The 28,000-nt window shown below is 50.0% G+C and overlaps 1 protein-coding gene across 3 annotated transcripts; it reads left to right on the forward strand.

The window, feature by feature from the left end:
* The first annotated feature begins 918 nt into the window (after positions 1 to 918).
* On the forward strand, positions 919 to 27,970 carry LIPC (lipase C, hepatic type). Of its 3 annotated transcripts, none has more exons than XM_048481707.1 (9): positions 919 to 1,056; positions 17,481 to 17,668; positions 17,762 to 17,941; positions 19,190 to 19,307; positions 20,972 to 21,205; positions 21,884 to 22,129; positions 25,472 to 25,592; positions 25,711 to 25,929; positions 27,742 to 27,970. In XM_048481707.1, the coding sequence occupies exons 1-9, from the start codon at positions 960 to 962 to the stop codon at positions 27,851 to 27,853; spliced, it is 1,515 nt and encodes a 504-aa protein (XP_048337664.1). In that variant the 5' UTR covers positions 919 to 959; the 3' UTR covers positions 27,854 to 27,970. The 3 variants fall into 3 exon arrangements, with proteins under 3 accessions (XP_048337664.1, XP_048337665.1, XP_048337666.1); XM_048481708.1 differs by lacking the exon at positions 919 to 1,056 and adding an exon at positions 2,938 to 3,212; XM_048481709.1 differs by lacking the exon at positions 919 to 1,056 and adding an exon at positions 2,942 to 3,208.
* The last annotated feature ends 30 nt before the right edge of the window (positions 27,971 to 28,000 follow it).

Here is a 28,000-nt window from a genome sequence, read left to right on the forward strand (position 1 = left end):
AGAAGAAGAAGAAGAAGAAGAGGAGGAGGAGGAGGAGGAGGAGGAGGAGGAAGAAGAGGAAGAAGAGGAAGAGGAAGAAGAAGAGGAAGAGGAAGAGGAAGAAGAAGAAGAAGAAGAAGAAGAAGAAGAAGAAGAAGAAGAAGAAGAAGAAGAAGAAGAAGAAGAAGAAGAAGAAGAAGAGGAGGAGGAGGAGGAGGAGGAGGAGGAGGAGGAGTTTGGATTTATATCCCCCTTTTCTCTCCTGCAGGAGACTCAAAGGGGCTGACAATCTCCTTGCTCTTCCCCCCTCACAACAAACACCCTGCGAGGTGGGTGGGGCCGAGAGAGCTCCGAGAAGCTGTGACTAGCCCCAGGTCACCCAGCTGGCGTGTGTGGGAGTGCACAGGCTAATCTGAATTCCCCAGAGAAGCCTCCACAGCTCAAGCGGCAGAGCGGGGAATCAAACCCGGTTCCTCCAGATTAGATACACGAGCTCTTCACCTCCTACGCCACTGCTGCTCTCATAAGAACTAGCCTGCTGGATCAGACCAGAGTCCATCTAGTCCAGCTCTCTGCTACTTGCAGTGGCCCACCAGGTACCTTTGGGAGCTCAAAGGCAGGATGTGAAAGCAATGGCCTTCTGCTGCTGCTGCTGCTCCCGAGCACCTGGTCTGCTAAGGCCTTTGCCACCTCAGATCAAGGAGGGGGACTTACGTGGGGGGCAGGGGAAGGCAGGCTGGGCTTGCCCCACTGGCCCCCCTCTGACACTGATGTGGCCAATGGACCCAGTTCAGCACAGCCCTCCCAAAGCCCAGGGGATTTCCTGGGGGCCCAGAGGCACAGAAAACGGGACGGAGCAGACTGCCTTGGGGAGGTTAATCATTAATGGGTCTCTCTGGGTGGTGGTGACTGAAAGGCCGGGTCTTCTCCTCTCTGGGACTCACGGAGAAGCCACCGGACCTGCATGGAGAAGGCCCAACATGAGAAAAACCCCGGTTCTTGCCCTGCTGCTGCTGTTGCTTGCCTGGGCTGCTGCTACAGCTGCTCAGGAAGACCCCACAAGCAGGCGGAGGAAAGGTGAGGAAATCCTACGTTTTCGGGAGCTCAGCAATCAGCTTTGGCTTTAGAAGAGAAGAAGAGTTTGGATTTATACCCCCCCCCCCTTTCTCTCCCGCAGGAGACTCAAAGGGGCTGACAATCTCCTTGCCCTTCCCCCCTCACCACAAACACCCTGTGAGGCGGATGGGGCTGAGAGAGCTCTGAGAAGCTGTGACTAGCCCAAGGTCACCCAGCTGGCGTGTGTGGGAGTGCACAGGCTAATCTGAATTCCCCAGATAAGCCTCCACAGCTCAGGTGGCAGAGCGGGGAGTCAAACCCGGTTCCTCCAGATTAGATACACGAGCTCTTCACCTCCTACGCCACTGCTTACAAGTGTGGCTGCTGTGCCCTTCTCGGCCCTCCAAGGGTCAGCTAACCCCGGCATGCAGAGGGTCCCGAGTGGGAATCTAGCTCAGAAAGGGCTGGACTCCCACCTGCTGGAAAGCAGACCTAGCTTCTTTCTTTCCTTGTTCCCTTTGCCTGGGTGAGACTGCTGTGTGTCGTCTCAGAAGGGAAAGGCCCCCTATTGAACCAAGGACACGCTCACAAAATATTGGATGGAAAAGACTCATGAAACAGCACGAGGGAGGGCGGCAGGTACCCTGGGTTTGACGGGAAGGTTTATCTTTGATTGTTTTGTTTTTGCCAAAAGTGCATTTGGGAAGGCATTAAAAGATAGCTTTAAAGGGGGCTTGGACAGATTTATTTATTTATATCTTCGATTTTTATACCACCCAATCCCCAGAGGGCTTATGGAGGAGAAGTCGATCTCTGGCTCCCAATCTTGATCCTCCTTGATCTGAGATTGCAAATGCCTTAGCAGACCAGGTGCTCGGGAGCAGCAGCAGCAGAAGGCCCTTGCTTTCACCTCCTGCCTGTGAGCTCCCAAAGGCACCTGGTGAGCCACTGCGAGTAGCAGAGAGCTGGACTAGATGGACTCTGGTCTGATCCAGCTGGCTTGTTCTTATGTTCTTAAGGCTTTCACGGCCGGACTCAACGGGTTCTGGTGGGCTTTCTGGGCTGTGTGGCCGGGGTCTGGTAAGATCTTGTTCCTAATGTTTCGTCTGCATCCGTGGCTGGCCTCTTCGGAGGTGTATCACAGAGAGAAGCGTGTACTTCCCTCTGGGATACACCTCTGAAGATGTCAGCGACAGATGCGAGCAAAATGTTAGGAAGAGGATCTCCCACTCCACGGCCACACAGCCTGGAAAGCCCACCACAACCACGCGCTTTGGAGTTTGTAAGGGAAACGGCAGGTGGGGGCGGGGATTTGGGAGCAGAAAATGGCCAGAGGGAAACAGAGCTCAGTCCCCTCCCGGCCCCTCTCCAAGCTGCTCTTCGACCCCACCCTTGCAAGCACTGAGTATCCAGACAGATCAAAATAAACACTTCTCCTCATAGTGCAGAAATAACTGAAGCATTTCACTGCTACAGAATATGGTGACTGGCCACCATTTTAGACACCAGAGCAGCCAGGAACGCCGGAGCTGTGGTCGCTGCTGCTGGAGCAGGCGAGGAACAACCGGTGTCTTACAAAGGGCGGCACGTTGGTCACCCTCCTTAGCATCAGCCTGGGAAGAGGTGCGGCTCCTTTCACCACCACCACCCCACTGAAAAGCCAGCGAGGAACGCTCTGAGCCCACCCACTCTTCCCCTTCTTTGCTCAAGGGGTGGCCTGCGTGCGTCACCCGTGGCTTTATTTCAATGCTCAGGCATCTGTTTGCTTCAAAGAATAGTGTTAGCCCAAGAAAAGCACATCTGATGGATAAAAACAGACATGCCGAGCAAAGAAGACACAGAAGGGAAGCACTTGTAGTTTTGGGCAGTTCCCAGCTGGTTGGTCCGAGGCCTGTTTTGCTTAAAGGAACAGGATCTTTGGCACAGACGGATGCGATCTCAGCCCCCGCAGGAGGGACGGGGTTCAAGCCGGGTCTCGGAAAAGGAGCTTGGCAGCAGGTAGCTGTGCTTGCAGCATCATTAAGCTTTACTGGCAGTGAGAGAGAGGGCAGCAGTGACAGAAGGGCCGGCCGCCCACACATGCCAAAGGCTCATGGCCGACGGCCACCCCTTTGGCAAGGGCTCCAGGGGGGATGAAGTGCTGGCGGCTCAGAAGAAGAAGAAGAAGAAGTGTGTATGTATGTCTGTGTGTATATGTCTTACACAATTTTGTTGTTTTAATCTATTTATTGTTATAAACTGCTGTTGTGTTTAAATGGATTCAGTTTTTATGTTGTATTAAATTGCTGTTGGATACAGCCATGTTGTGAGCCGCCTCGAGCCCTTTGGGGATGAGGCGGCCTATAAATTTGTTTTAAAAAGAAGGAGAAGGAGAAGGAGAAGGAGAAGGAGAAGGAGAAGGAGAAGGAGAAGGAGGAGAAGGAGAAGGAGAAGAAGAAGAAGAAGAAGAAGAAGAAGAAGAAGAAGAAGAAGAAGAAGAAGAAGAAGAAGAAGAAGAAGAAGGAGGAGGAGGAGGAGGAGGAGGAGGAGGAGGAGGAGAAGGAGAAGGAGAAGGAGAAGGAGAAGGAGAAGGAGAAGAAGGGAGGAGAAGAAGAAGAAGAAGAAGAAGAAGAAGAAGAAGAAGAAGAAGAAGGGAGGAGGAGGAGGAGGAGAAGGGAGGAGGAGGAGGAGGAGAAGAAGAAGAAGAAGGGAGGAGGAGGAGAAGAAGAAGGGAGGTGGAGGAGAAGAAGGGAGGAGGAGGAGGAGAAGAAGAAGAAGGGAGGAGGAGGAGGAGGAGAAGAAGAAGAAGAAGAAGAAGGGAGGAGGAGGAGAAGAAGAAGAAGAAGAAGAAGAAGAAGAAGAAGAAGAAGAAGAAGAAGAAGAAGGGAGGAGGAGGAGAAGAAGAAGAAGGGAGGAGGAGGAGAAGAAGGGAGGAGGAGGAGGAGGAGAAGAAGAAGGGAGGAGGAGGAGAAGAAGAAGAAGAAGAAGGGAGGAGGAGGAGGAGGAGGAGAAGAACTCGAATGAATCTGTCAAGAACATGTGTTTAACTCCGAAAAGTGAGTGGCGGCACCACAGCAAAGTCTGATACTCCTCGCATACTCCCCCACCCCACCCCGGCATGTCACTCCATGCTCAATTTCCAAGACGGGAATGGTGGGGGCCCACACTCCCTCCCCCGAGGCTAGTATGGAAAAGAAGTCTTTTCCCTGGACCTGCCCGGACTCTGTGCTGCAACAGGCACAGAGGCGTTACACTTTATCAGAACTTAGAATCCCTTTCCTAGAATGCGTTTCTGCATTTTCAAGCAAGTCACTGTAGCTTACGAAACGCACATCCCTGAAGTTCATGTTCTGTCTTTCAAAACAAAATCCTCGACAGGCAGAAGCTTTTTGTTGGCTTCACACACCTGAAAAGAACATCCTGGTTCCAAGAACCAGAAAAATATTCTGCCGGAGTATTAGGGAAGATTGCACACCTGCACAGGTACCTGACCCAATGTAAAGCGAACACAGCTCTTGAGTCTGGTGCTCAGCCCCCTGCAATTAAGATCTACAGAACTGGAACCAGACTCTCTTCTTGCCAGACAGCTTGGGGAGTTCAGGTGGCCGGCAGGTGACAAAGGGGCTCGTGTGTGGAAGACGTTTGCAGCAGACGATCCCGGTCAGACGCTGACAGGTCACCCATCAGCCAACCATCCTTTCCTCCTCCTCCCATTCCAGAAGGAAGAGGGGCCGTGGAGTTGATTAAACCTGTCTGCATTTGCCATTCAGTCCTTTTCTGGCCTCCAGACGGCACATTCAATTATTCCAAACTCTGCAAATAAAAAATATTAGCTAGAATGTATGAAATATTCACCCTTGTTAATTATGAATGACACGATTTAATTCCTCCCCTGGTCTTGAGGCTCTCAATTCAATTATTCCAGAAGCTGCAAATAAGAAATACTAACTAGAAGCTGTGAAGTATTCGCCCTCGTTAATTATGAATGGAGGGATTTAGCAGCAGACGGATGGCTAATAAGAAATGCTCCCTTCCGGAAGGAACATGCCGTTGCAATACCTCTGTTGCAACACACCACCATTATTTGTATTCTTGGCAGCGGGGCGGGGGGCGGGCTGCATATGGCACCGGACTTTGGTGGCCATTAAGACTGGTGGCAAGAGGCAAGCATATCAAACACACAGGGCCCGATCCTCTGGACCAGGGGTCTGCAACCTGTGGCTCTCCAGATGTTCATGGACTACAAATCCCATCAGCCCCTGCCAGCATGGCCAATGCAGCTTACATGTGCCAATTGGCCATGCTGGCAGGGGCTGATGGGATTTGTAGTCCATGAACACCTGGAGAGCCGCAGGTTGCAGACCCCTGCTCTGGACAGATCTGACTTTTGGAAGGACCCCTCTGAGAACTCCCACACTGACAAGATGTTCCTTTCTGAGCTCCGCCTACTTTTGGCCCTCATTTCAACCTCCAAACTAGCCCCTTTCAAGCGGCCGCATTCTTTACAGACAAAACTAGTTCTGCCCAATGTTTGCCTTTTCTGAGAACATCCCCTCCAGGTCGGAAAGCCAAATTCAATAGAAGAGTGACAAAACGGTTGGGTCAAAGGTATCCAACCTGCAAACGCGCTGGCTTCTTCAACGTCAGGAAGAGATTTGACATTTATTTGTTTGATTCATTTATATCCCGCTTTTCTCTCCAAAGGGAGCACAAGGCGGCTTATATCTTTCTCCTCTCCTCCATTTTATCCTCACAACAACCCTGTCAGGTAGGCTAGCCTGAGAGTGTGTAACGGCCCGACATCACCCAGCAAGCCTCCCGTTAACAGAAGCTGAGCTGCTGCCGTTTGCGATGACAAGTTCAAGGGAAAACGAGTCTTTAAAAAGTCTCCCCTTTAATCCGTAAAAAATTAAGATGGTTTTTAAACTGAAGCCTCTATTTCAGGGTTGTATCCCTGTTGCCAGTGTGGCCTCCCACCAGTGGTGGGATCCAAAAATTTTAGTAACAGGTTCCCATGGTGGTGGGATTCAAACTGTGGCGTAGCGCCAATGGGGCTGGGCGGGGCATGATGGGGGCGTGGGCGGGCATTCCAGGACGGGGCATTCCTAGGCAAGGCTGTGGCAAGGATGCAGCAGCTGCGCCGGTCTTTGGGCGGGAAACGAATGCACGCAGGCACAGGCTGCCACGCGCGCCGGTGCACCTCCTGCTAGACTGCTTCAAGTTCTGCGCGCTACTGCTGAGGAGCGGAGGAGGGGCATAACTAAGGCAAAAACCACGTGGCAAAACCACCCATTAGTCACCCCCTCTCGGCACACACAAATAATTAGTAACCTACTCTCAGGAACCTGTGAGAACCTGCTGGATCCCACCTCTGCTTGTGGGATTAATTCTCCGCCCTGGCGTATTTCCTTGGTGGAAAATGCCTCGTAGTTGTTTTAAGAGTAGGGAAAGAGGCATAAAAGGGCAGCTGACTTTTCCTTGCTCACATTAATTTCAATTAATTGCAAAAAACAGGGGGGGGGGGGGTTGGGTGGAGTTTTAAAAACTCCTCCCCCAGCCCTAGTGCACAAATGCAAGCCACTGCTTTTGAGATGCCAAACAGGCCACAGGGTTCCAGCTCCAAATCCAAATCCAAAACCTGTATTAGGCATGAAACCGGTGCGTGTCAAGAATTCCAAATACAATAAGAAGATCATTATTGCACAACTTGCAGAACACAGAGTAAAAATGTAGCAACAGCTTCAGAGATTTCAGCATGAGAGTTATTTGGAAGCTGAGCCATTTTTACCTTATCAGAAAGGAGCATAAATCCTGCGGGTAGTACAGTTCTCAAATCAGTTCTGATGTTGTTGCATTTTGAACAGTGAAGCAGAATATGAGAAAGTGTACCAGTTGTATCAGGACAAAATCGACAGCGACGCTCATTTTGTGGGATATTAGAGAAGCGACCTTGGAGATGTACTGATGGAGAAGAGTTACACCTTGCTCTAGTCATGACCCTTCTGCAATTGTAATTAACGTTCCAGGTATATAGCAGGGCTAGATTGCTGAGGGATAATCCCAAAGAATATTGGAGAGCAAGAGCTTTGTGCTTTGGGTGCTGTGTGGTTTCCGGGCTGCATGGCCGTGTTCTAGCAGCATTCTCTCCTGACGTTTCGCCTGGGCAAAGGCTTTGCGCTTTGCCCAGGAGAAATTGATATCCTTGATCAAATAATCTGGGTTCCAGCTGCAAAACTCTCGCTGGCTGTATCCCTCCGAGGACCCGTGCTGAAATCCCACCTCTCTTCCCTTGCTCCCTTGCTACACACTTAGTCTAGCTAAAGAGGGTGAGGAGGGGGGGGGGTCTTTGGCACAAGGAAAGGGCTTTCCTGGCAAGAGAGCTCCGTTTTCCTTTCAGCCTGTTGAAGAGTCTCTTCGGCCAAACCCTCTTCCGGACCTCTTGGCCAGCGCCCCGCGAAAGGCCGCATCCTGCGCTGGTCTTGGCACTCCTTTCTCTGCTCTGAAGTGACTCGAGGGCCGTCATCCTGTCCAGTGCCAGGAGCAGCCTCCCAGTGCCAGGGCAGGTCAGGGCGGTTATTATTAGCTCTAATTAGCACCGCCACCTGCAGCTCCGCAGCACTCCAGAAAAAGAGGCAGAGATCTTTCAGGAAAAGGGGCAGAGATCTTTCAGACCTGGGAAGGCGACACAGGAGTCCTCCTCTCCCATCTGGGATGGAATCTGGAACTGGCCGAATGAAACTCATCATCCAATTTCGAAGCAAAGTGCTCTGAGCCAGGAAAAGGATTATTTTCCTGGCTCAGGAAAAGGAAATGGACGGAGGTGATGGTTCAGACCCTGGTCACTTACATCCCTGGCCTGCCCAGCAGGTATGCCATCGTTGGCTCCGGGAGCTTCAAAGAAGTATTCATTTTTGCAAAAAAGCGTCAGGCAGGGTTCTGCTTTTGCAAGGGAAAAAATAATAATGCAAAAATGTTTCCCGCCTGCAGGCTGTTTGGCCAGTGTGCTTGGAGCCCGAAATAGCCAACTATCCCTGAGCTATCAGCGGCAGGCCTCAAGCCAAAATAGAACTGAACAAAATTCTAACACGGGTCAATCAATAACTAACATTTCCCCTGAATCTGAATGGCCTTGTGAAAAAGCAGAAGCAACGGCAAAAAAACCCAAAGTCTTGGATGTCCTATTAGTTGATTAACTGCATCAATTAATTGCAGTCCGTGCCAAGCCTCTTCGGAGACGCATTCTCCCCTCCTCCTCCTTTCTGCAAAAATGAAAGGCTTTCATTTATTAATTGCACTAATAAATCAATAAAGGTTGCATTCGTCAGGGGACCAGAAACCTCGAGGGCTTGGAGCTGGGCTCTGTGAATGGCAGGCTTGCTGTGGCATGGTCCCATGAAATATGCATGCGCCTTGGACCTCTGCACCACCTGCAGAGGCGGGATCCAGCAGGTTCTTGCAGGTTCCCGAGAGCAGGTTACTAATTATTTGCGTGTGCCGAGAGGGGGTTACTAATGGGTGATTTTGCCACGTGATTTTTGCCTTAGTTACGCCCCTCCTCTCAGCAGTAGCGCGCAGAACTGGAAGCAGTCTAGCAGGAGGTGCACCGGCGTGCGTGGCAGCCTGCGCCTGCGTGCATTCGTTTCCTGCCCAAGGACCGGCGCAGCAGCTGCGTCCTTGCCACAGCCCCGCCCAGGAATGCCCGGCCACGCCCCCGTCGTGCCCCACCCAGCCCCATTGGCGCTACGCCACAGTTTGAATCCCACCACCATGGGAACCTGTTACTAAACATTTTGGATCCCACCACTGACCACCTGGCTGTACAGAGCGGCATGTTCTGCTGGTGTCAACAGACAGTTTGGAAAGCGCCCTTCCCAGGAAAGGATCTGGGCCTCGGAACCCACCGTCTTACCAGCTGCGCCTAGCAGAGGTTTCCCAAATGCTGACAGCCACACTGGACGCAGCCCTGGGCTTTCTTATGGGCTCCCAAGCAAGCCCTTCCCAGCCTGGCTTCACCCCAAAATTGCCCTCTCACTTCTCTGCTGAAGCAAAGGAGCACGGGGACGTTTTCCCGCAACATTCTTGTGGCTGCGACTGCAGCGTGGCCCAATGAAATATGCATGCGCCTGCCGATTCCAGGGACCTCATAAAACCCCTTCTGCTTATTTACATTAAAGACAGGCTGCTGGAGCGGTTCGCAATATTGCCACAAAATGAAAGAAGCAACATGAGGACGCCGTAAACCCAAGGCATCCTGTTGTAGGTTTATGGCGTCGGCATCCACGGCCGTGAGGAGTGGCTACAAAAAAATAAAGCTCTCCGGGCACCAAGGAGGTTAACTTCCCGTTGGCAGCAACGGTGGCGCTACTTGGCCCAGGAAGACGTACACGTTGTGCAGTAACTTGTGGCCCAGGAATTCGTTAGATTAACTAAGCTGAAAGAAGAAAAAGTCCCGGCTGGAAGAAGCTTTCCGGTCCACTCAGAGACATAAGAACATAAGAAGAACATAAGAACAAGCCAGCTGGATCAGACCAGAGTCCATCTAGTCCAGCACTCTGCTACTCGTAGTGGCCCACCAGGTGCCTTTGGGAGCTCACATGCAGGAGGTGAAAGCAATGGCCTTCTGCTGCTGCTGCTGCTCCCGAGCACCTGGTCTGCTCAGGTATTTGCAATCTGAGATCAAGGAGGATCAAGATTGGTAGCCATAGATCGACTTCCCCTCCATAAATCTGTCCAAGCCCCTTTGAAAGCTATCCAGGTTAGTGGCCATCACCACCTCCTGTGGCAGCATATTCCAAACACCAATCACACGTTGCGTGAAGAAGTGTTTCCTTTTATTTGTCCTAATTCTTCCCCCCCAGCATTTTCAATGAATGGTTCTAGTATTGTGAGAAAGAGAAAGATTTCTCTCTGTCAACATTTTCTACCCCATGCATAATTTTATAGACTTCAATCCTATCCCCCCTCAGACGTCTCCTCTCCAAACTAAAGAGTCCCAAATGCTGCGGCCTCTCCTAAGGAAAGGGCTCCAGTCCCTCAATCATCCTCGTTGCCCTTCTCTGCACTTTTTCTATCTCCTCAATATCCTTTTTGAGATGCGGCGACCAGAACTGAACATAGTACTCCAAGTGCGGTCGCACCACGGCTTTATAGAAGGGCATGACAATCTTTGCCTTAAAAACATAAAAACAGACTCTTTGAGGGAGGTCAGAGCTCAAGACTTCCAGATTTTAAAAACTGTGCAGGTGAGACTCCTGTTAAGGTGGCACCTGTCAGAACTCCTTCTGCACAGACAGGAAGCAGCATTCCTGGCCGAATCTCACTTACAGTTTCAACCACAGGCTCCAAGGGGAGCATTTATCTGATGGCACACTAGGCCAAAGGGCTCCCTGGATGCCTCCTTGCCGGCTTCAGAGTTTATTCCCTCTTTCCCCCCCATGCCAACATTTCCTTCCCCTGCCAAAAGCGGCCCTCCACGCTTGCCCGGGAAAACCACCTCCTTAGCTGGAGCCAGCTCACCCAAAAGCTCGTGCTACAATATCTGCTGCAGCACTCTCAGCTCGCCCTGCCCATCTTTCTCTGACCAAGTGCTGGAAGGAGGCTGGACCCCCCCGGACCCCTGGATGGAGCACCCAGAACCAGAACCACCCAGTCACATGTCAACCCCGGGCTGACTCCTGAAGGTCAGCGCCAGTGGTGGGATCCAAAAATTTTAGTAACAGGTTCCCATGGTGGTGGGATTCAAACTGTGGCGTAGCGCCAATGGGGCTGGGCGGGGCACAACGGGGGCGTGGCTGGGCATTTCGGGGGCGGGGCATTCCTGGGCAGGGCTGTGGCAAGGTCCTTGGGCAGGAAACGAATGCACGCAGGCGCAGGCTGCCACGCACGCCGGTGCACCTCCTGCTAGACTGCTTCAAGTCCTGCGCGCGACTGCTGAGAGGAGGGGCGCAACGAAGGCAAAAATCACAGGGCAAAATCACCAATTAGTCACCCCCTCTCGGCACACACAAATAATTAGTAACCTACTCTCGGGAACCGGTGAGAACCTGCTGGATCCCACCTCTGGTCAGCGCCCCAGGTTCGAAAGACCCCCAAGCCAGGGTGGTCGGCACTCAAGCAGACAAGCTCCGTCAGTGGCTCAGCGGTGTTTACCTTTCACCTTTTGACAGGCTGAAATGGGGAGGTCTCCCAGGGCCACTCTTTGCACCTCAATCTCCCTCCTTCCACAGCCCACTTCGGAGCAGGCCTCGGCTGGCCCCCGTATGCCTCCCCTGCTGCCCCACTCTGAGAAAACGGCCATCAGCTCCCAAGGAATCCCTGGAGCAGAAGACGAAGGCGGCGGCACATCCCGTCTGGAGCAGGCGGCGCTCCCAGATGCTGCCACCAAAAGCGGGTGGATAAATAGGACCGTTTGCAGGAGAGATGCCAAATGGAATTTCCCCAGAGCCAGCCTTAAATGCAAAGCATTTTTCAGCAGTAATTGACGGGATTGGAATCAAGAACATTTGCAGAAGCAACGCTGCTCAGACTGCTCTGGGGAAGGACGTGAGGAGCCAGCAGGCAGACTGGGGCTGGAGTGGTTGGTGGGGGGGGGGCTGTTTGCGGCTGACACGCATGCAAGAGCCCCCCACGGGAGACCCCTCCCTCCCCATCAGAGACGTACGGTATCGGCACTGCAGCCAAAACAGCACCAGAGCACATTTGGGCTACCCCCCAAAAGGAGGAGAAATTTTTAAATAACCTGGTACTTTTGGCAGTGCAAGGATGGCACAATTTGTGCAGTGGCGTAGGAGGTGAAGAGCTCGTGTATCTAATCTGGAAGAACCGGGTTTGATTCCCCGCTCTGCCGCCTGAGCTGTGGAGGCTTATCTGGGGGATTCAGATTAGCCTGTGCACTCCCGCACACGCCAGCTGGGTGACCTTGGGCTAGTCACAGCTTCTCGGAGCTCTCTCAGCCCCACCCACCTCGCAGGGTGTTTGTTGTGAGGGGGGAAGGGCAAGGAGATTGTCAGCCCCTTTGAGTCTCCTGCAGGAGAGAAAGGGGGGATATAAATCCAAACTCTTCTTCTCTTCTCTAAAGCCATTGGCTGAGGCACGTGTGTGTCTGGCAGGGGGTGGGTGGGTGGCACATGTTCCATGCCTGAAGTGTTTTGCACCTCCTCAGTCAATCCAGATCAGTCCTGGCTCCTCTGCTGCAACCTTGATGCCCGGGCCCACTGCTGGTCCTAACCCACAGCCCCAGGGCAGGCCCCCTTTCAAAAGAAAGTGCCCCAAAGACAAAGAAAACCACCAGCTCCAGCATCAAGAAGAAGAAGGAGAAGAGTTTAGATTTATATCCCCCCTTTCTCTCCTGTAGGGGACTCAAAGGGGCTGACAATCTCCTTGCTCTTCCCCCCTCACAACAAACACCCTGTGAGGTGGGTGGGGCTGAGAGAGCTCCGAGAAACTATGACTAGCCCAAGGTCACCCAGCTGGCGTGTGTGGGAGTGCACAGGCTAATCTGAATTCCCCAGATAAGCCTCCACAGCTCAGGCGGCAGAGCGGGGAATCAAACCCGGTTCCTCCAGATTAGATACACGAGCTCTTAACCTCCTACGTCACAAGACAGTCGTTCAAATCCTCCTCTCTGGCTCATGGGAGAGGCTCCGCTGAAAACCTCTGCAGGACACACCAGCATCACGGCTGACCACATGCGGGCAGAAGTCCAGTCCGTTTGCCACACCAGACACATTCCGGCATCTCCTAAAAAGCTCGCTTCCCTGCCAAATCTGAAGCGTGCATGCCCCTGCCAGAGGGCTCCCTTCTCTAACTCTGCAATGCAGATATTGCACTGAACTGGTGGGTTTTCAGTCATATCCACTGGCACTTGGCACTGCACAAAATTATCTGTGGGTGAGCTCACGGTGCGGGCAGAGGCCGGACGGCACAGCAGAGGGAAGTGACTCCTGGCAAACAGAGGCAGCCACTCCAGGAAGTGCTCCCCAAACTACGACAGCCTTGGCTAGCTTTGGCACAGTCTTTTGGAAACTCCACTAAGCTCGGGTCAAGACAAAATGGGTCTCTAACCCCTCCAGAGGAAAGGCAAATTGGGGGAAAGCTGAACAAGGGATACTTAGTCCCTTAGGAGCAGCAGTGGCGTAGGAGGTTAAGAGCAGGTGCATGCTTATCTGGAGGAACCGGGTTTGATTCCCCGCTCTGCCACCTGAGTTGTGGAGGCTTATCTGGGGAATTCAGATTAGCCTGGGCACTCCCATACATGCCAGCTGGGTGACCTTGGGCTAGTCACAGCTTCTCGGAGCTCTCTCAGCCCCACCCACCTCACAGGGTGTTTGTTGTGAGGAGGGAAGGGCAAGGAGATTGTCAGCCCCTTTGAGTCTCCTGCAGGAGAGAAAGGGGGGATATAAATCCAAAACTCTTCTTCTTCTTCTTCTTCTTTGACCACCACAGCGGAAATTTCTGTCTGGGTGCTTTCTCTCTGCATATGCACAAGATCAGCTACCCAACAGGAGTCCCAAACTGAGAGAGAGAGAGAGAGAGAGAGAGAGCAGAGCTGCAGCCCCTTCATTTATAATTTCAGGAGCCAATCACACTCCTCCAGGCTCTGCCCAATCAGAAATGGGGGAGGGAATACCACCAGCCTATCAGCCCCCTCAGCCCCCTCACTTTTCATGTACGGAAATGTGAACTTTGCTGGGTGGGGTGTGTGTGCAGCAATGACTTCTGGGAAAGACTCAAGGGCTGTGGCACGCATTACCCATGCAGAAGAACACGAAGTGGGAATGCAAGGACGTGTGCAGAGCTGAGGTTGGCTGCAGCCCCTTCCTGCAGGTTTGCTTCTGTGGGATGGGAGCACAGACCCCTCTCCAAGGTCCTACTTTGCAGGGGACTCGTCACTCTCTGCCTGTTCACAGCAAGAAGGGCAGGGGGTGAATCAGGGAGTTGACCAGTGGTGGGATCCAAAAATTTTAGTAACAGGTTCCCATGGTGGTGGGATTCAAACAGTGGCGTGGCGCCAATGGGGCTGGGCGGGGCACGACGGGGGCGGGGCATTAATAATTTCTCTGCTACTGTAAAAAACTCTTACTGTAAAAAAAGTGTTCCTAATTTCCAGCTGGTATCTTTCTGTCCATAATTTAAACTCATTCTAGCAAGTCCTATCGTCTCCTGCCAACAGAAACAACTACTTCTCCTCTAATTGACTGCCTGTCAAACACTTAATACTTTCAAATACTTAATTTTGTTTCTAGAAATCAAAAGGAGGATGCCTTCCTGAAACAAGGAACTCTACCATATTTCTAAAACATGTTTTTAAAACAGCCCAACAGGGAGAATTATCCCGTTTTCTACCTTCGCTCACCAGCCACATAGGAAACAACAGGACTTTATGATTTTTGGACCTAATGGAATTTCTAACTGAAAAGCGGACCCAATTAGTAACCCCCTCTCGGCACACACCAATAATTAGTAGCCCACTCTCGGGAACTGGTGAGAACCTGCTGGATCCCACCTCTGGAGTTGACCCTCCTTTTCCCAGCTCCTATGAACCTCGACCGTTGTTTCAGCCAAGGAAGCGTTTCACAAGAAGGCCATTCTGATGTTCCGCTGTGACGTAGCTTGCTTGGCTTCCGAGTGCTGAAATAAACAGAGAGAAGTCCTTTCACTCCTTCCGACCCGAAACTTCACACACGCTCTGAGGCATACACAGAGTGTCGTGAGCAGATCTTCCTTGCCCGGTTGATGTTAGCTGCAGAGATGTTCAGTTGTATGTGTGGCACTTGGAAAACATAAAGAGAGTGAATATAAGACAGTGTCTTATATTAATTTTTGCTCCCAAAGACGCGCTATGTCTTATTTTCAGGGGATGTCTTATTTTTCTGTGCTCTGTTTGTCGGGCATGCTTCCAAACAAAAACTTGGCATTACTGCCCTTTTTACTTCTTCGGGATGCCTTTATATTTCTCGTGACTTCTGTAGCAAAACCTCTACTGCCACGCCTTTGCATTTTCAGGGATGTCTTTATATCTCGGGAAACAGGGTATGTGTGCGTGGAAACTCTGGAGGTTGCCAGACCAGGGTGCTTCCTTCTGAAGCAGCAACGGCCTAAAACAAATGCATTTCTAACCCGGAATTTTATTTTAATTAAGTTGACGAGAGAACTAAATTTGTTCCCAGTGTTTACAGCTCACAGCTGGCCTCCTGGCTTCACGCAGCTCCTGTTTCCAGTGGCTGGCTGGGGATGAAGTATTCGGAAAAGGCACAACAGGGCGCAAATCACACTCATGCGTCAGAAATTAAAGAGGTGCTGAACGGAGGAGAGCCGTTGGGGCGAAGCACAATGCGGGCGCCAGAACTGTCAATGGATGGTTGATATTCCCTTTGTAGGAGTTTTAATAGCGGGACGCCATCTTTATTTTAATTGATACAGAAATTGGATGCTGCTTTTAAATTGTTTTAATATTTATTGTCTTATCACTGTTGTAAACCGCCCTGAGCCCTTCAGGGGAGGGCGGTATAAAAGTAGAATAATAAATAAATAAATAAATAAATAAATAAATAAATAAATAAATAAATAAATAAATAAATAAATAAATAAAATGGTTGGAGCTGGTTTTGTGACAGACACACACACACACTCACCTGTCCTGCCTTGCATTTAACATGATAATCAAGGCAGGTGTACAACAGGTACTGTCACAAATATTACACCCATATGCATCTAAGTAACCTCTACTCAGGGTGAGTAACATACTCTTCAACAATATCTTACAATCATAAGCATATACAAGAAAGATTTTTATAAAAGTCAAGTAATCGGTTGTTGAGTTATAGATTAGGTTTATTATTCAGCAGTTGTTGTTCATAAATATTCATTAGTTTTTTCATGAGCCTTCTAGAGGCATCGCAGTGTTTTTTGTTTAACTAGATAGCTTCTCCAAACTGAATTGGGGTTTCTCTTGAATGGCTTCTTAGTTGGCCCTTCTCTCTGGGTCTCACATGAGATCCTGAGACCCAGAGAGAAGGGCTATTTAAAGAAGAGCCATTCAAGGGAAATTTGAATTCAGTTTGGAAACTATCTAGTCAGTGTAAGAAAAAACACTCATGCTCCTAGAGGAGTAAGGAAAAAGAATTTTTATACAACAATTATTGGCTTGACAAAGGACTGCCGAAATAAAAACCTAATCTAGAGGTTTTATAGTCATACCTGAAGTTGCATTTAACATGAACAACTCCAACCCAAGAGAATTTTTGCATCTTCCAAACTCCACCTCTGCCTGTTTCTCGGTGAACCCAGAGGGTGGAGAGCAGAAAGTAGTCACCTACTCTGGGGCCCTGTGAGAGAAAGATAAGTAGCCCCATAGAAGACTGAAGCCCATGGGAAGCCCGGGGGTCTGGGCTGGAGCCTGCTGCTTGCTCTGCACGCCCCTCAGAGACCCCCAACTGCTGCTTCTTTTGCATGTGGCATTCCGAACTGACCAGAGTAGAAACTGCGCAGACAAATCCCAGCTTCCTCCCATGAACGCAGACAGAGCTGCCTTATGCTGAGCCAGATTCTTGATCCATCATGGTCAGTTTTGTCTTTTCTGACTGGCAGCAGCTCCTCAGGGGCTCAGGCAGAGATCTCGGGTACCTGACTTTTAACTGGAGAGGCCAAGGAAGAAGAAGAAGAAGAAGAAGAAGAAGAAGAAGAAGAAGAAGAAGAAGAAGAAGAAGAAGAAGAAGAGGAGGAGGAGGAGGAGGAGGAGGAGGAGGAGCTTGGATTTATACCCCTCCCCTTTCTCTCCTGTACGAGTCTCAAAGGGGCTTACAAACTCTTTTCCCTTCCCCCCTCACAACAAACACCCTGTGAGGTGGGTGGGGCTGAGAGCTGCAAAGAACTGTGACTAGCCCAAGGTCACCCAGCTGGCATGTGTTGGAGTACACAAGCTAATCTTGTTTGCCCTATAAGCCTCCACAGCTCAAGTGGCAGAGCGGGGAATCAAACCCGATTCTCCAGATTAGATTGCACCTGCTCTTAACCACTACGCCACTGCTGCTCTTTGAGCCCGAGACCTTCTGTATGCAAAGTGCAGATTCTGCTGCTAAGCCACGGTTTCTCCTCAAGGCAGCACCCAGCGGGTGACAAAACCTGTTACTCTCTTCTTCTTCTTCTTCTTCTTCTTCTTCTTCTTCTTCTTCTTCTTCTTCTTCTTCTTCTTCTTCTTCTTCTTCTTCTTCTTCTTCTTCTTCTTCTTCTTCTTCTTCTTCTTCTTCTTCTTCTTCTTCTTCTTCTTCTTCTTCTTCTTCTTCTTCTTCTTCTTCCCTTGTAAAAGCAAAAACAGAAAACAAACACCTCTACGGGAGGCTGCAAAATTGGCTTTGGGTTAACCACGAAGCCTCAGACCCTCCAGGACAGGATGATGCCAACCGGTGGAAGGGGTTTGTGACCAAGTCCTAGCCTCTGAGGGCTCCCTCCCCCCCCTCTCTTTTCAGGGCCCCTGGGGTCGCAGCTGCCACCCCTGAGAAGGAAGAGTGACTGCCACAGCTCAGAGACCCGGTTCCTGCTCTACTCCACGACAGCCCAGGAGAGTTGCCTGATCGAGTTCCAGCAGCTGCCCACTCTGGAGAGATGCAACTTCAACGCCTCTCTTCCGCTGGTCATGATCGTCCACGGCTGGTCGGTAAGTTCCTTAGGGAGCCTGGGGTGGGCCGGGGGTTTGTCGCGCAGGGCTGTGGGCGAGCTCTGATCAGGAGGACTCTTCCCGGGCCTGCAGGTGGACGGAAGGCTGGAAAGCTGGATTTGGATGCTGGCTGAAGCCCTGAAATCTCAGCACCCGCAGACCAACGTCATCATCGCAGACTGGCTCACTCTGGCTTATCAGCATTACCCCATCGCAGTCCAGAACACGCGGGACGTCGGCCAGGAAATCGCTCGATTCCTAGAATGGCTGGAGGTGAGCGGAACTGCTTTTATATACACAAAAACTTGCAACACGCCGGCGTCTCGGGGCAACACGGGGCACTGCCGAAGGGTCACCAGGAACAGGCAAGTCAGTTCACACCGTTGGACAAGGGCCTCCTCTCCTGCTGGAATGGCGTGAAACTAAACCACCTGGAGGGGTTTTTAAGCTGAAAGGCAGCCTGCAGCAGGCGAAACCAAATGCAACTTTGCCAAGGCCTCCTGCTACCTCCAAAGGGCTCTCTGCCTTTCCCCCACCCAGCTGCCCCCTTTCCCCAGAACTTCGGCTCTAGGCTTCCTTCTGATCCCTTCGTAAAACCCATTTGTCCCATGCGGCACCCTCTCCTCTGTAGCGTCTGGAACCGGAACTAGCCCATTCCACCCCTGCGGAACGCCACTTTGCAGTGTGCTGCTCCTTGGGGCAGGGACCCTCTACTCTGCACTCCATCAGGCAAAGGGATGATGATGAAGAAGAAGAGTTTGGATGTATATCTCCCCCTTTCTCTCCTGCAGGAGACTCAAAGGGACTGACAATCTCCTTGCCCTTCCCCCCTCACAACAAACACCCTGTGAGGTGGGTGGGGCTGAGAGAGCTCCGAGAAGCTGTGACTAGCCCAAGGTCACCCAGCTGGCGTGTGTGGGAGTGCACAGGCTAATCTGAATTCCCCAGATCAGCCTCCTCAGCTCAAGCGGCAGAGCGGGGAATCAAACCCGGTTCCTCCAGATTAGAATGCACCTGCTCTTAACCACTACGCCACTGCCGCTCCAGGGTAGGGAAATGGTTCAAATCTTGCTGGATATATGGGGGGCGGGGAGGGCAGAAAGTCAGCACTATGTTGGGCTACAGTTGACATGAAGCAGGCCTCTCTGCCAGCTTCTGCAGAAGAAGGGGAAGGCAGCAGGGGGTAGGGAAGGCTATAGCCCCCCCCCTGCACTGCCTCCCCCCAATCAGAAGAGGGTTCCTCCCTGGTCGCCTCTTTGACGTTCCATGCCCAGATCGCATGAAGCAGGGGGTCAGGATGCTTGCCTAAAGCCCTGAGAGCACGCCCTCCCATCCTCCCCTCTGCAAGATCAGAGTGCACCTGCTCTTACCCACTGCTCTTAGCCACTGCGCCACTGCTGCTCCTATCCCCTGGATGCACCAGAGGACAATTGTGTGTCCCCATTTTTAATTGCACCCCTTCCTTCCTTCCTTCCTTCCTTCCTTCCTTCCTTCCTTCCTTCCTTCCTAACTCTCTTTTAGGACTCCGTCCAGTTCTCCAGAGGCAACGCTCACCTAATTGGCTACAGCCTTGGAGCTCATGTTTCCGGCTTTGCTGGCAGTTTTATTGGAGGTGGAAAGAAGATAGGCAGGATCACAGGTAAGAGAAGAAAACAGAAGCACGCCCAGCCATGGGACCAGAGGTGGGATCCAGCCGGTTCTCACCAGTTCCCGAGAGTGGGCTACTCATTATGTGTGTGTGCCGAGAGGGGGTTACTAATTGGGTCTGCATTTCCGTTAGAAATTCCATTCGGTCCAAAAATCATGAAGTCCTGTTGTTTCCTATGTGGCTGGTTAGCGAAGGTAGAAAACGGGATAATCTCCCCGTTGGGCTGTTTTAAAAACATGTTTTAGAAATATGGTAAAGTTCCTTGTTTAAGGAAAGTATCCTTCTTTTGATTTCTAGAAACAAAATTAAGTATTTGAAAGTATTAAGTATTTGACAGGCAGTCAATTAGGGGAGAAGTAGTTGTTTCTGTTGGCAGCAGACGATAGGGGTTGCTATCATGAGTTTAAATTATGGACAGAAAGATATCAGCTGGAAATTAGGAACTTTTTTTTACAGTAAGAGTTTTTTACAGTAACAGAGAAATTATTAATGCCCCGCCCCCGGAATGCCCGGCCACGCCCCCATCGTGCCCCGCCCAGCCCCATTGGTGCTACGCCACTGTTTGAATCCCACCACCCTGGGAACCTGTTACTAGAATTTTTGGATCCTACCACTGGCTGGGACAGCTAATTCCTCCCTGCAATGGGCCATTGCAGCTGCCCCTGCATTTCCAGGTTAACTTGTACTGTAAATAATTCTGCAAATCTGATCCATAGAGTCCCTAGACTGACTAGGACATTTATATACATTCCAGATGAGGCATTAAAAAAACCTGAGGTCCTGATCCTCATTGTTAGAGGCATTTGGGATAGGTCCTGATCCTTCTGCAACTGCCACTCCTGCAGGCATCAATACACCCCAGACCTCGAGAGGAAGGTGGGGACAAGTCGGCCCTTTCCCAACCAAACCTCAAGGCTCCCCTCTGCCCTAACAGCCATTCCACACTTCTGCAAAGGACAAAATGGGGGACAGGAAACCCCCTGAAAGTCACCCTGAAATCTTTAGCGGAAGCGCAGGCTAAATGTGCGATAGGTTTTCCTCCACACACACACTCACACCCAGCCTAAAGCCGAAAGAATGTGCCAAAAGAGTCTTGTCTTCTGGGGCAATGCAATCTAGTCCTACAATATTTTCTTGGCTACCAAAACTTAGGGTTTCCTTCTGGAATCCAGGCAAAAGTGGAGCCGTGAAGATCACAGGAAGGGAGGAGGGACAAAGGAGAGAAATGCTAGATAGATTAAAACACCATTTTGTGTACAAAGATCTAGGACAGGGGTCTGCAACCTGCGGCTCTCCAGATGTCCGTGGACTACAATTCCTATGGCCAATTGGCCATGCTGGCAGGGTCTGATGGAATTGTAGTCCATAACATCTGGAGTGCCAAAGGTTCGCCACCACAGATCTAGGATAATGATGGTGCAGGACAGAAAACCACTACGAAGCACCCGGTGGGTCCTCCAACGGGGCCTGCTGCTCTATCACTGATACTTGCAGAAAATTACTGTGTTGACTGTGACCCACAATCCCCTTGGATTCTCCACTACAGGGACATTCAGAGCCAGTAGTGCATTCTCTGCTAAGACTTGTATCCAGAAACTCAGAGTAGACCTGACCTCCCGTCTCTCCCCCGCCACCTCCCATCTGCCTTTCTGCAGGGCTTGATCCGGCCGGCCCGCTTTTTGAAGGCATGTCCCCAACGGACCGCTTGTCGCCGGACGACGCAGACTTTGTGGACGCCATCCACACCTTCACGCAGCAGCACATGGGGCTCAGCGTCGGCATCAAGCAGCCGGTGGCTCATTTCGACTTCTACCCCAACGGGGGAACTTTTCAGCCTGGCTGCCACTTCATGCACGTCTACGATCACATCGTGCAATACGGCATCAGCGGTGAGGCGGAAGGCAGGCCCGGCCGGGGCGCAGGGGAGGCAGAGGGGCCAAATGTTGCATGCGTTTCCCAAGTGGCAGGAGATGCATTGGCAGCATTAGCCAGCCTTGTAGGACTATTGTAAGGCGTCTCTAGGAGCAGCAGTGGCATAGGAGGTTAAGAGCTCCCCCTTCGGGGAGGACGGTATATAAGTTTAATAATAAATAAATAAATAAAATAAAAATAAATCTAATCTGGAGGAACCGGGTTTGATTCCCAGCTCTGCCGCCTGAACTGTGGAGGCTTATCTGGGGAATTCAGATTAGCCTGTGCACTCCCACACACGCCAGCTGGGTGACCTTGGGCTAGTCACAGCTTCTCAGAGCTCTCTCAGCCCCACCTACATCACAGGGTGTTTGTTGTGAGGGGGAAAGGGCAAGGAGATTGTAAGCCCCTTTGAGTCTCCTGCAGGAGAGAAAGGGGGGATATAAATCCAAACTCCTCCTCCTCCCTCCCTCCCTCCTCCTCCTCCTCGTCTTCTTCTTCTTCTTCTTCTTCTTCTTCTTCTTCTTCTTCTTCTCCTCCTCCTCCTCTTCTTCTTCTTCTTCTTCTTCTTCTTCTTCTTCTTCTTCTTCTTCTTCTTTTTCTTCTTCTTCTTGGAGAGAAACGCTGAGTCCACTGCTGCCCCCTTTTTTTTCCAGGGCTCACGCAGACTGTGAAGTGTGCCCACGAGAGGTCGGCCCACCTGTTCATTGACTCTCTGCGACACAGTGACAAGCAGAGCATGGGCTACTGGTGCAAAGACATGCAGACCTTTGACAAGGGGCAGTGCCTCAGCTGCCACAACACTGGATGCAACACGCTGGGCTACAACATCCGGAAGGAGAGGGTGCCCCGCGGCAGCAGGAGACTCTTCCTCAAGACTCAGCCTCACATGCCCTTCAAAGGTAGGAGTCCTGGTGCCTGCAAAAATCAGCTCGGCATTATCAACACGCGTCCTGCATAGGCCGAGTCTTGTCTACGCCCCCCACCCACCCTCACACATTTGGTCATTGCAGATGGAAAGAATCAGGGCCCTTTGGTTTGCCCTCCCTCCCGCCATGCCCAGGCGCAGTAAACAGAAGAAGAAACCCAGCCTGGATCTTACGCAGCTGCAAGGAAGGCATTTATGATGGCAGCAAAAGTCGAACCTGTCCGTTCCCCAGTTACAGATCACGAAATGAGAGCCCCTTCCATAGATCCAGTGGTGGGATCCAAAATTTTTAGTAACAGGTTCCCATGGTGGTGGGATTCAGACAGTGGCATAGCGCCAATGGGGCTGGGCGAGGCACGACGGGGGCGTGGCCGGGCATTCCGGGGGCGGGGCATTAATACTTCCTCTGTTACTGTAAAAAACTCTTACTGTAAAAAACAAAGTTCCTAATTTCCAGCTGGTATCTTTCTGTCCGTAATTTAAACTCATTATAGCAAGTCCTATCGTCTCCTGCCAACAGAAACAACTACTTCTCCTCTAACTGACTGCCTGTCAAATACTTCATACTTTCAAATACTTAATTTTGTTTCTAGAAATCAAAAGAAGGATACTTTCCTTAAACAAGGAACTTCACCCTATTTCTAAAACATGTTTTTAAAGCAGCCCAACAGGGAGAATGATCCCGTTTTCTACCTTCGCTAACCAGCCACATAGGAAACAACAGGACTTTAGGATTTTTGGACCTAATGGAATTTCTAACGGAAAAGCGGACCCAATTAGTAACCCCCTCTCGGCACGCACAAATAACTAGTAACCCACTCTCGGGAACTGGTGAGAACCTGCTGGATCCCACCTCTGCATAGATCCAATCTCTGATCTCCCCCCCCCCCCCCCATGGATTTTCATTTCGAGTCCAGCTTACTGGGGTTGGTGCCACAATTCCAAGAATGTTCCGCTACCAAAGGTCAGCACACAGAACAAGAATTGTCTTTCTCTGGGGAAACAGAGCCGTTATTCTTTTCGACTCTATCAAGTGATCTGCGACGACTTTCCTGCAAACGTTGCAAACATCATGTGAGAAATTCATAGGCAAGGGGGGGAAATCCCGCTACCAACCCCACTCGTTTCAGGATCATATACAGCTCTGCCTTTTCCAGGAAGCTGAAAGGAAGCAGAGATTCCAGGGGCACGGGGTTACCGTATGATCTACCGGAAAATTCTCCAATGCAACCCCCCTGGCACAGCGCAGTACAACTGTCTTGCTCTTAAGTCAGCGGCATTGTTCAAGCGGCCTTCCATTTTGAGCACAGCCTAAGTTCGCTTCAAAATCTGGTGTGGGGAGAGAACAGAGCACTATACAAATCTATTATAATGAAAATAATTTAAACATTTGTATACCGGAACCACAACTCTTAATCAACAACAAAAACATACATATTATAAACAACAACAATAAAACAATGAACAATACGTACACAACGGAAGTTGAGTTTTTTTTAAAGCATCAGACATTGGTGTCCTTCTACACCATTAGTGGATCTCTTACTCCATTACAGAGACTTGATATTATTTTATTTGGGATCCTCTGTGTATGTATTGTTTATTGTTTTATTGTTGTTGCTGTTTGTAATATGTTGTTGATTAAGAGTTGTGGTTCCGGTATATAAAGGTTCAAATTATTTTCATTAAAATAGATTTGTGCAGTTCGCACTAGAGCCAGAAAGGTTCTTTTCCTTTCTTTAAACAAGATACTGTCTCTGGCTCACTATGTATATAGCCCAAGGAGCAGCAGTGGCGTAGGAGGTTAAGAGCTCGTGTATCTAATCTGGAGGAACCGGGTTTGATTCCCAGCTCTGCCGCCTGAGCTGTGGAGGCTGATCTGGGGAATTCAGATTAGCCTGTGCACTCCCACACACGCCAGCTGGGTGACCTGGGGCTAGTCACAGTTCTTCTGAGCTCTCTCAGCCCCACCTACCTCACAGGGTGTTTGTTGTGAGGGGTAAGGGCAAGGAGATTGTCAGCCCCTTTGAGTCTCCTGCAGGAGAGAAAGGGGGGATATAAATCCAAACCCTCCCTCCCTCCCTCCTCCCTCCCTCCTTCTTCTCTCTTCTCTCTCCTCTCTCTCTCTTCTCTCTCTCTCTCTCTTCTCTCTCCTTCTCTTCCTCTCTCCTTTCCTTCCTTCTTTTCTCTTCTCTTTCTCTTCTCTTCATATCAGGGTAGGGAACCTTTTAACACTCAAAAGAGCCATTTGGGCCCTCAAGCTTCCATGTTGGGAAAAGAAAGCATTTGGAGCCGCAAATAATTTTTGACATTTAAAATAAAGATAGCACTGTATATATTGGGTTTTTTTACCTTTTACTCCGCTCATTCTGAGAAGTGCATGGATGCGTCTGTAACCTCAGCTTGTGGGTTCTGTGGGGCAGTACTTGGAATGAGTTGCAACAACAATTTTAAACAACAACAATATGGTTTACTTCTCTTTACAATTAACATTAAACATCAACATTTAACGTTACAATTCAAGGTCCTGTTCAGGTTGCATTTCAAGTCCTTCTATTTACAGTCTACTGATATTGCCAAGTCCAATTTCTTCTTTGCAAGTTGGCTGGCTCCTGGAAGAATCTAAGGGTTTGATGAACAGGTTGCAACATGATGAAGGTTTCTGCAGGAGAACTCTCACCCATTACAACCATACAAAAGAAACTCCTGGAAACAATAAACTCCAACATTTACAACATAGCAAAAACAACAAATAACTACCTTCCCAGTAGTTCCCAACAATATTGCAAATTACCTTTAACAAGGTGTTAAGGGGCTTATAGGAAATCAAGGTCCGAGTCTGGTAGCGTTGTTTGTTGTGGAAGAGAGGTCTTGCAGCCTCTCTGTTGCTCCGAGTCTCCACCCCCTTACTGGGTCAACCCATTCTGGGCCAACCCATTCTGGGCATGGGGGTTACACGTCCGCCCTGCTGACTGCAGGGCGAGCAAGGATGGGGCCAGCGCCTCGGCCTCGCCGGCGGCCGGGAAAGCGCCCGCCCCGCTCCAACGGGGCAGGCGAGAGGGAAAGCCCGTGGTGCAGCCTAGCCGGCCGCGGGCAGTTGGTGCGCCCACCCTGCTGCCTGCAGGGCGGGCAAGGATGGGACCAGCGGCTCAGCTCATGGAGCTGCAGTGCAAGGGCAGAAGAGCCGCATGCGGCTCTCGAGCCGCAGGTTCCCTACCCCTGTTCTATATATATATTGAGAGAATAGAGCACCCAAGACTATGAACTTCCCCACAGATCATCCTTGCCTTCCCTGCCATTTCCCTCCTCTTCGCAGTTTACCACTACCAGTTCAAAATCCATTTCATCAGTGAATTCCAGGAGAAGCAAATCGATCCAACGTTCACCATCTCTTTGACCGGCAGCCAAGACGACATCGAAAACCTCTCCATTACCCTGTGAGTCTCTGCCTCTTTGCCCTGCCCTCTTCCGAATTAACCCAAAACCATGCAGTGTGGGTACTTAGCTGTAATCCCAGCTGGCCTCTTGAACACCTTTCTCTCTTCTTGCCCCCAGAGTTGAAGGCATCAGTGGAAATAAAACCCACACCTTCCTGGTCCCCCTGGATATCGACATTGGCGAACTGATGATGATCAAATTGAAATGGGAAGGGATTGCCATTTGGGAAAATATCTGGAACACCGTGCAAACCATCATCCCGTGGAAAAAGAGCAACCACCAGCCGGGGCTGATTGTGAAGATGTTGAAGGTCAAGGCAGGAGAAACTCAACAGAAGTAAGCTTTAGCAGGGTCTGGCCATTGGGAAAAACGAACTAGGAGTTAGGAGGAATAGAGGGCCCCACAATCGACAGACACCCCACAAAGAACCACTTTTCAACAGCACCCAGATGCTGTTGCTGCAGAAACCCAGGCTTTTCCAACTCTGCAGCAGGCTTTCCCAACTCTGGATCGGTTCTCTCGGTCCTTCCTTGCCACTGTGCCCAATTTTAGGTAGGCACCTGCCTTTTATAGCCCTCAACAGCCACGGGGCAGCATTCCTTAGGGAACGGCTGCTTCTGTACGTCCCCTTCCCTGGTGCCTGAGATGGCAGGGACCAAGTAAAAATGGCAGCAGGGGCTTCTTGGTTTTGGCCCCCTCACTCTGGAAGCCTTTAGCAGTCCGCCTACTTGGCAGTGTTCCACCAGCAAGAGGAAGTGTTCTGAAACGCTGTGGCCTGATTAACATCACAGTGCGGGTTTTATCAGCTGCAGCACACGCTGTCCTGTTTTGACTGCTCTTCCTATTAGCTGCTTTTACACGGACAGCTGTTTCAATTACGGCCGGTTCTGCTCTGACTAAAGGTTGTAGATTTATTCAATTTATTGTGCTGCTGTTGTTAGAATGGGGAAGGGTATTTCGATACCATGCGGGGCTTTGGACACCTCCCAGGCAGAGGATGACAATATATCTATATCTATATAGATAGATAGATAGATAGATAGATAGATAGATAGATAGATAGATAGATAGATAGATAGATAGATAGATAGATAGATAGATAGATAGATAGATAGATGATAGATAGATATAGATCTCTCTCTCATCTCTCTATCTCTCTATCTCTATCTATCATCTATCTATCATTTCTCTCTCTCTCTCTCTCTCTCTCTCTCTCTCTATCTCTATCTATCATCTCTCTATCATCTCTCTATCTATCTCTCTGTCATCTCTCTCTCTCTCTCTCTCTCTCTCTATCTATCATCTATCATCTATCATCTCTCTATCTCTCTATCATCTCTCTATCATCTCTCTCTCTCTCTCTCTCTCTCTCTCTCTCTCTATCTCTATCATCTATCATCTCTCTATCATCTCTCTATCTCTCTATCATCTATCATCTCTCTCTCTCTATCTATCTATCTATCATCTCTCTATCATCTCTCTATCTATCTCTCTATCATCTCTCTATCATCTCTCTCTCTCTCTATCTATCTATCTATCTCTATCTATCATCTATCTATCATCTCTCTATCTCTCTATCATCTCTCTCTCTCTATCATCTCTCTATCATCTCTCTATCTATCTCTCTATCATCTCTCTCTCTCTCTCTATCATCTATCTATCATCTCTCTATCATCTCTCTATCATCTCTCTATCATCTCTCTATCATCTTTCTCTCTCTCTCTATCATCTCTCTATCATCTCTCTATCTATCTCTCTGTCATCTCTCTCTCTCTCTCTCTCTCTCTCTCTATCTCTCTCTATCATCTATCATCTATCATCTCTCTATCTCTCTATCATCTCTCTATCATCTCTCTCTCTCTCTCTCTCTCTCTCTATCTATCTATCTATCTATCATCTCTCTCTCTCTCTCTATCTATCTATCATAGCTCTCTCTCTAACTATTATCTCTCTATCATCTCTCTCTCTCTCTCTCTCTCTCTCTCTCTCTATCTATCTATCTATCTATCTATCTATCTATCTATCTATCTATCTATCTATCTATCTATCTATCTATCTATCTATCTATCTATCTATCTATCTATCTATCTATACAATGTAGAATAAAAGCTAGTCACTTGTTTCCTTCATTGTCTCTCTTCTGCTTAGGATGACATTCTGTTCTCAAAATGCTGATAATTTACACCTCTATCCGGGGCAAGAGAAAATGTTTGTGAGGTGCGAAATCAGCTCCCGGAGGCTGAGGACTCAGACGCGATGAGCAGGATCCGCCCGAACCTGCAGCCGCCTCTCAAGAACTGACTTTCGAGCCTTTCCAGAGAACATTTATTTTTGAAGTGCAGATAACGTGTGAAAATAAATACATTACAAAACAAAACAGAACCAAAATATCACTGGCTGCATATAG

This window comes from Sphaerodactylus townsendi, linkage group LG17 (assembly GCF_021028975.2).
Source record: "Sphaerodactylus townsendi isolate TG3544 linkage group LG17, MPM_Stown_v2.3, whole genome shotgun sequence".
Classification (NCBI taxonomy): Eukaryota; Metazoa; Chordata; class Lepidosauria; order Squamata; family Sphaerodactylidae; genus Sphaerodactylus; species Sphaerodactylus townsendi.

What these genes read in the sequence shown, in the direction of transcription:
- LIPC (XM_048481707.1), top strand. Translation starts at nt 960, where the DNA reads ATGAGAAAAACCCCGGTTCTTGCCCTGCTGCTGCTGTTGCTTGCCTGG. An exon ending in GAAGATAGGCAGGATCACAG is followed by an intron (nt 19,308 to 20,971) that starts GTAAGAGAAGAA and finishes GCCTTTCTGCAG; the next exon opens with GGCTTGATCCGGCCGGCCCG. An exon ending in GAAAACCTCTCCATTACCCT is followed by an intron (nt 25,593 to 25,710) that starts GTGAGTCTCTGC and finishes TCTTGCCCCCAG; the next exon opens with AGTTGAAGGCATCAGTGGAA.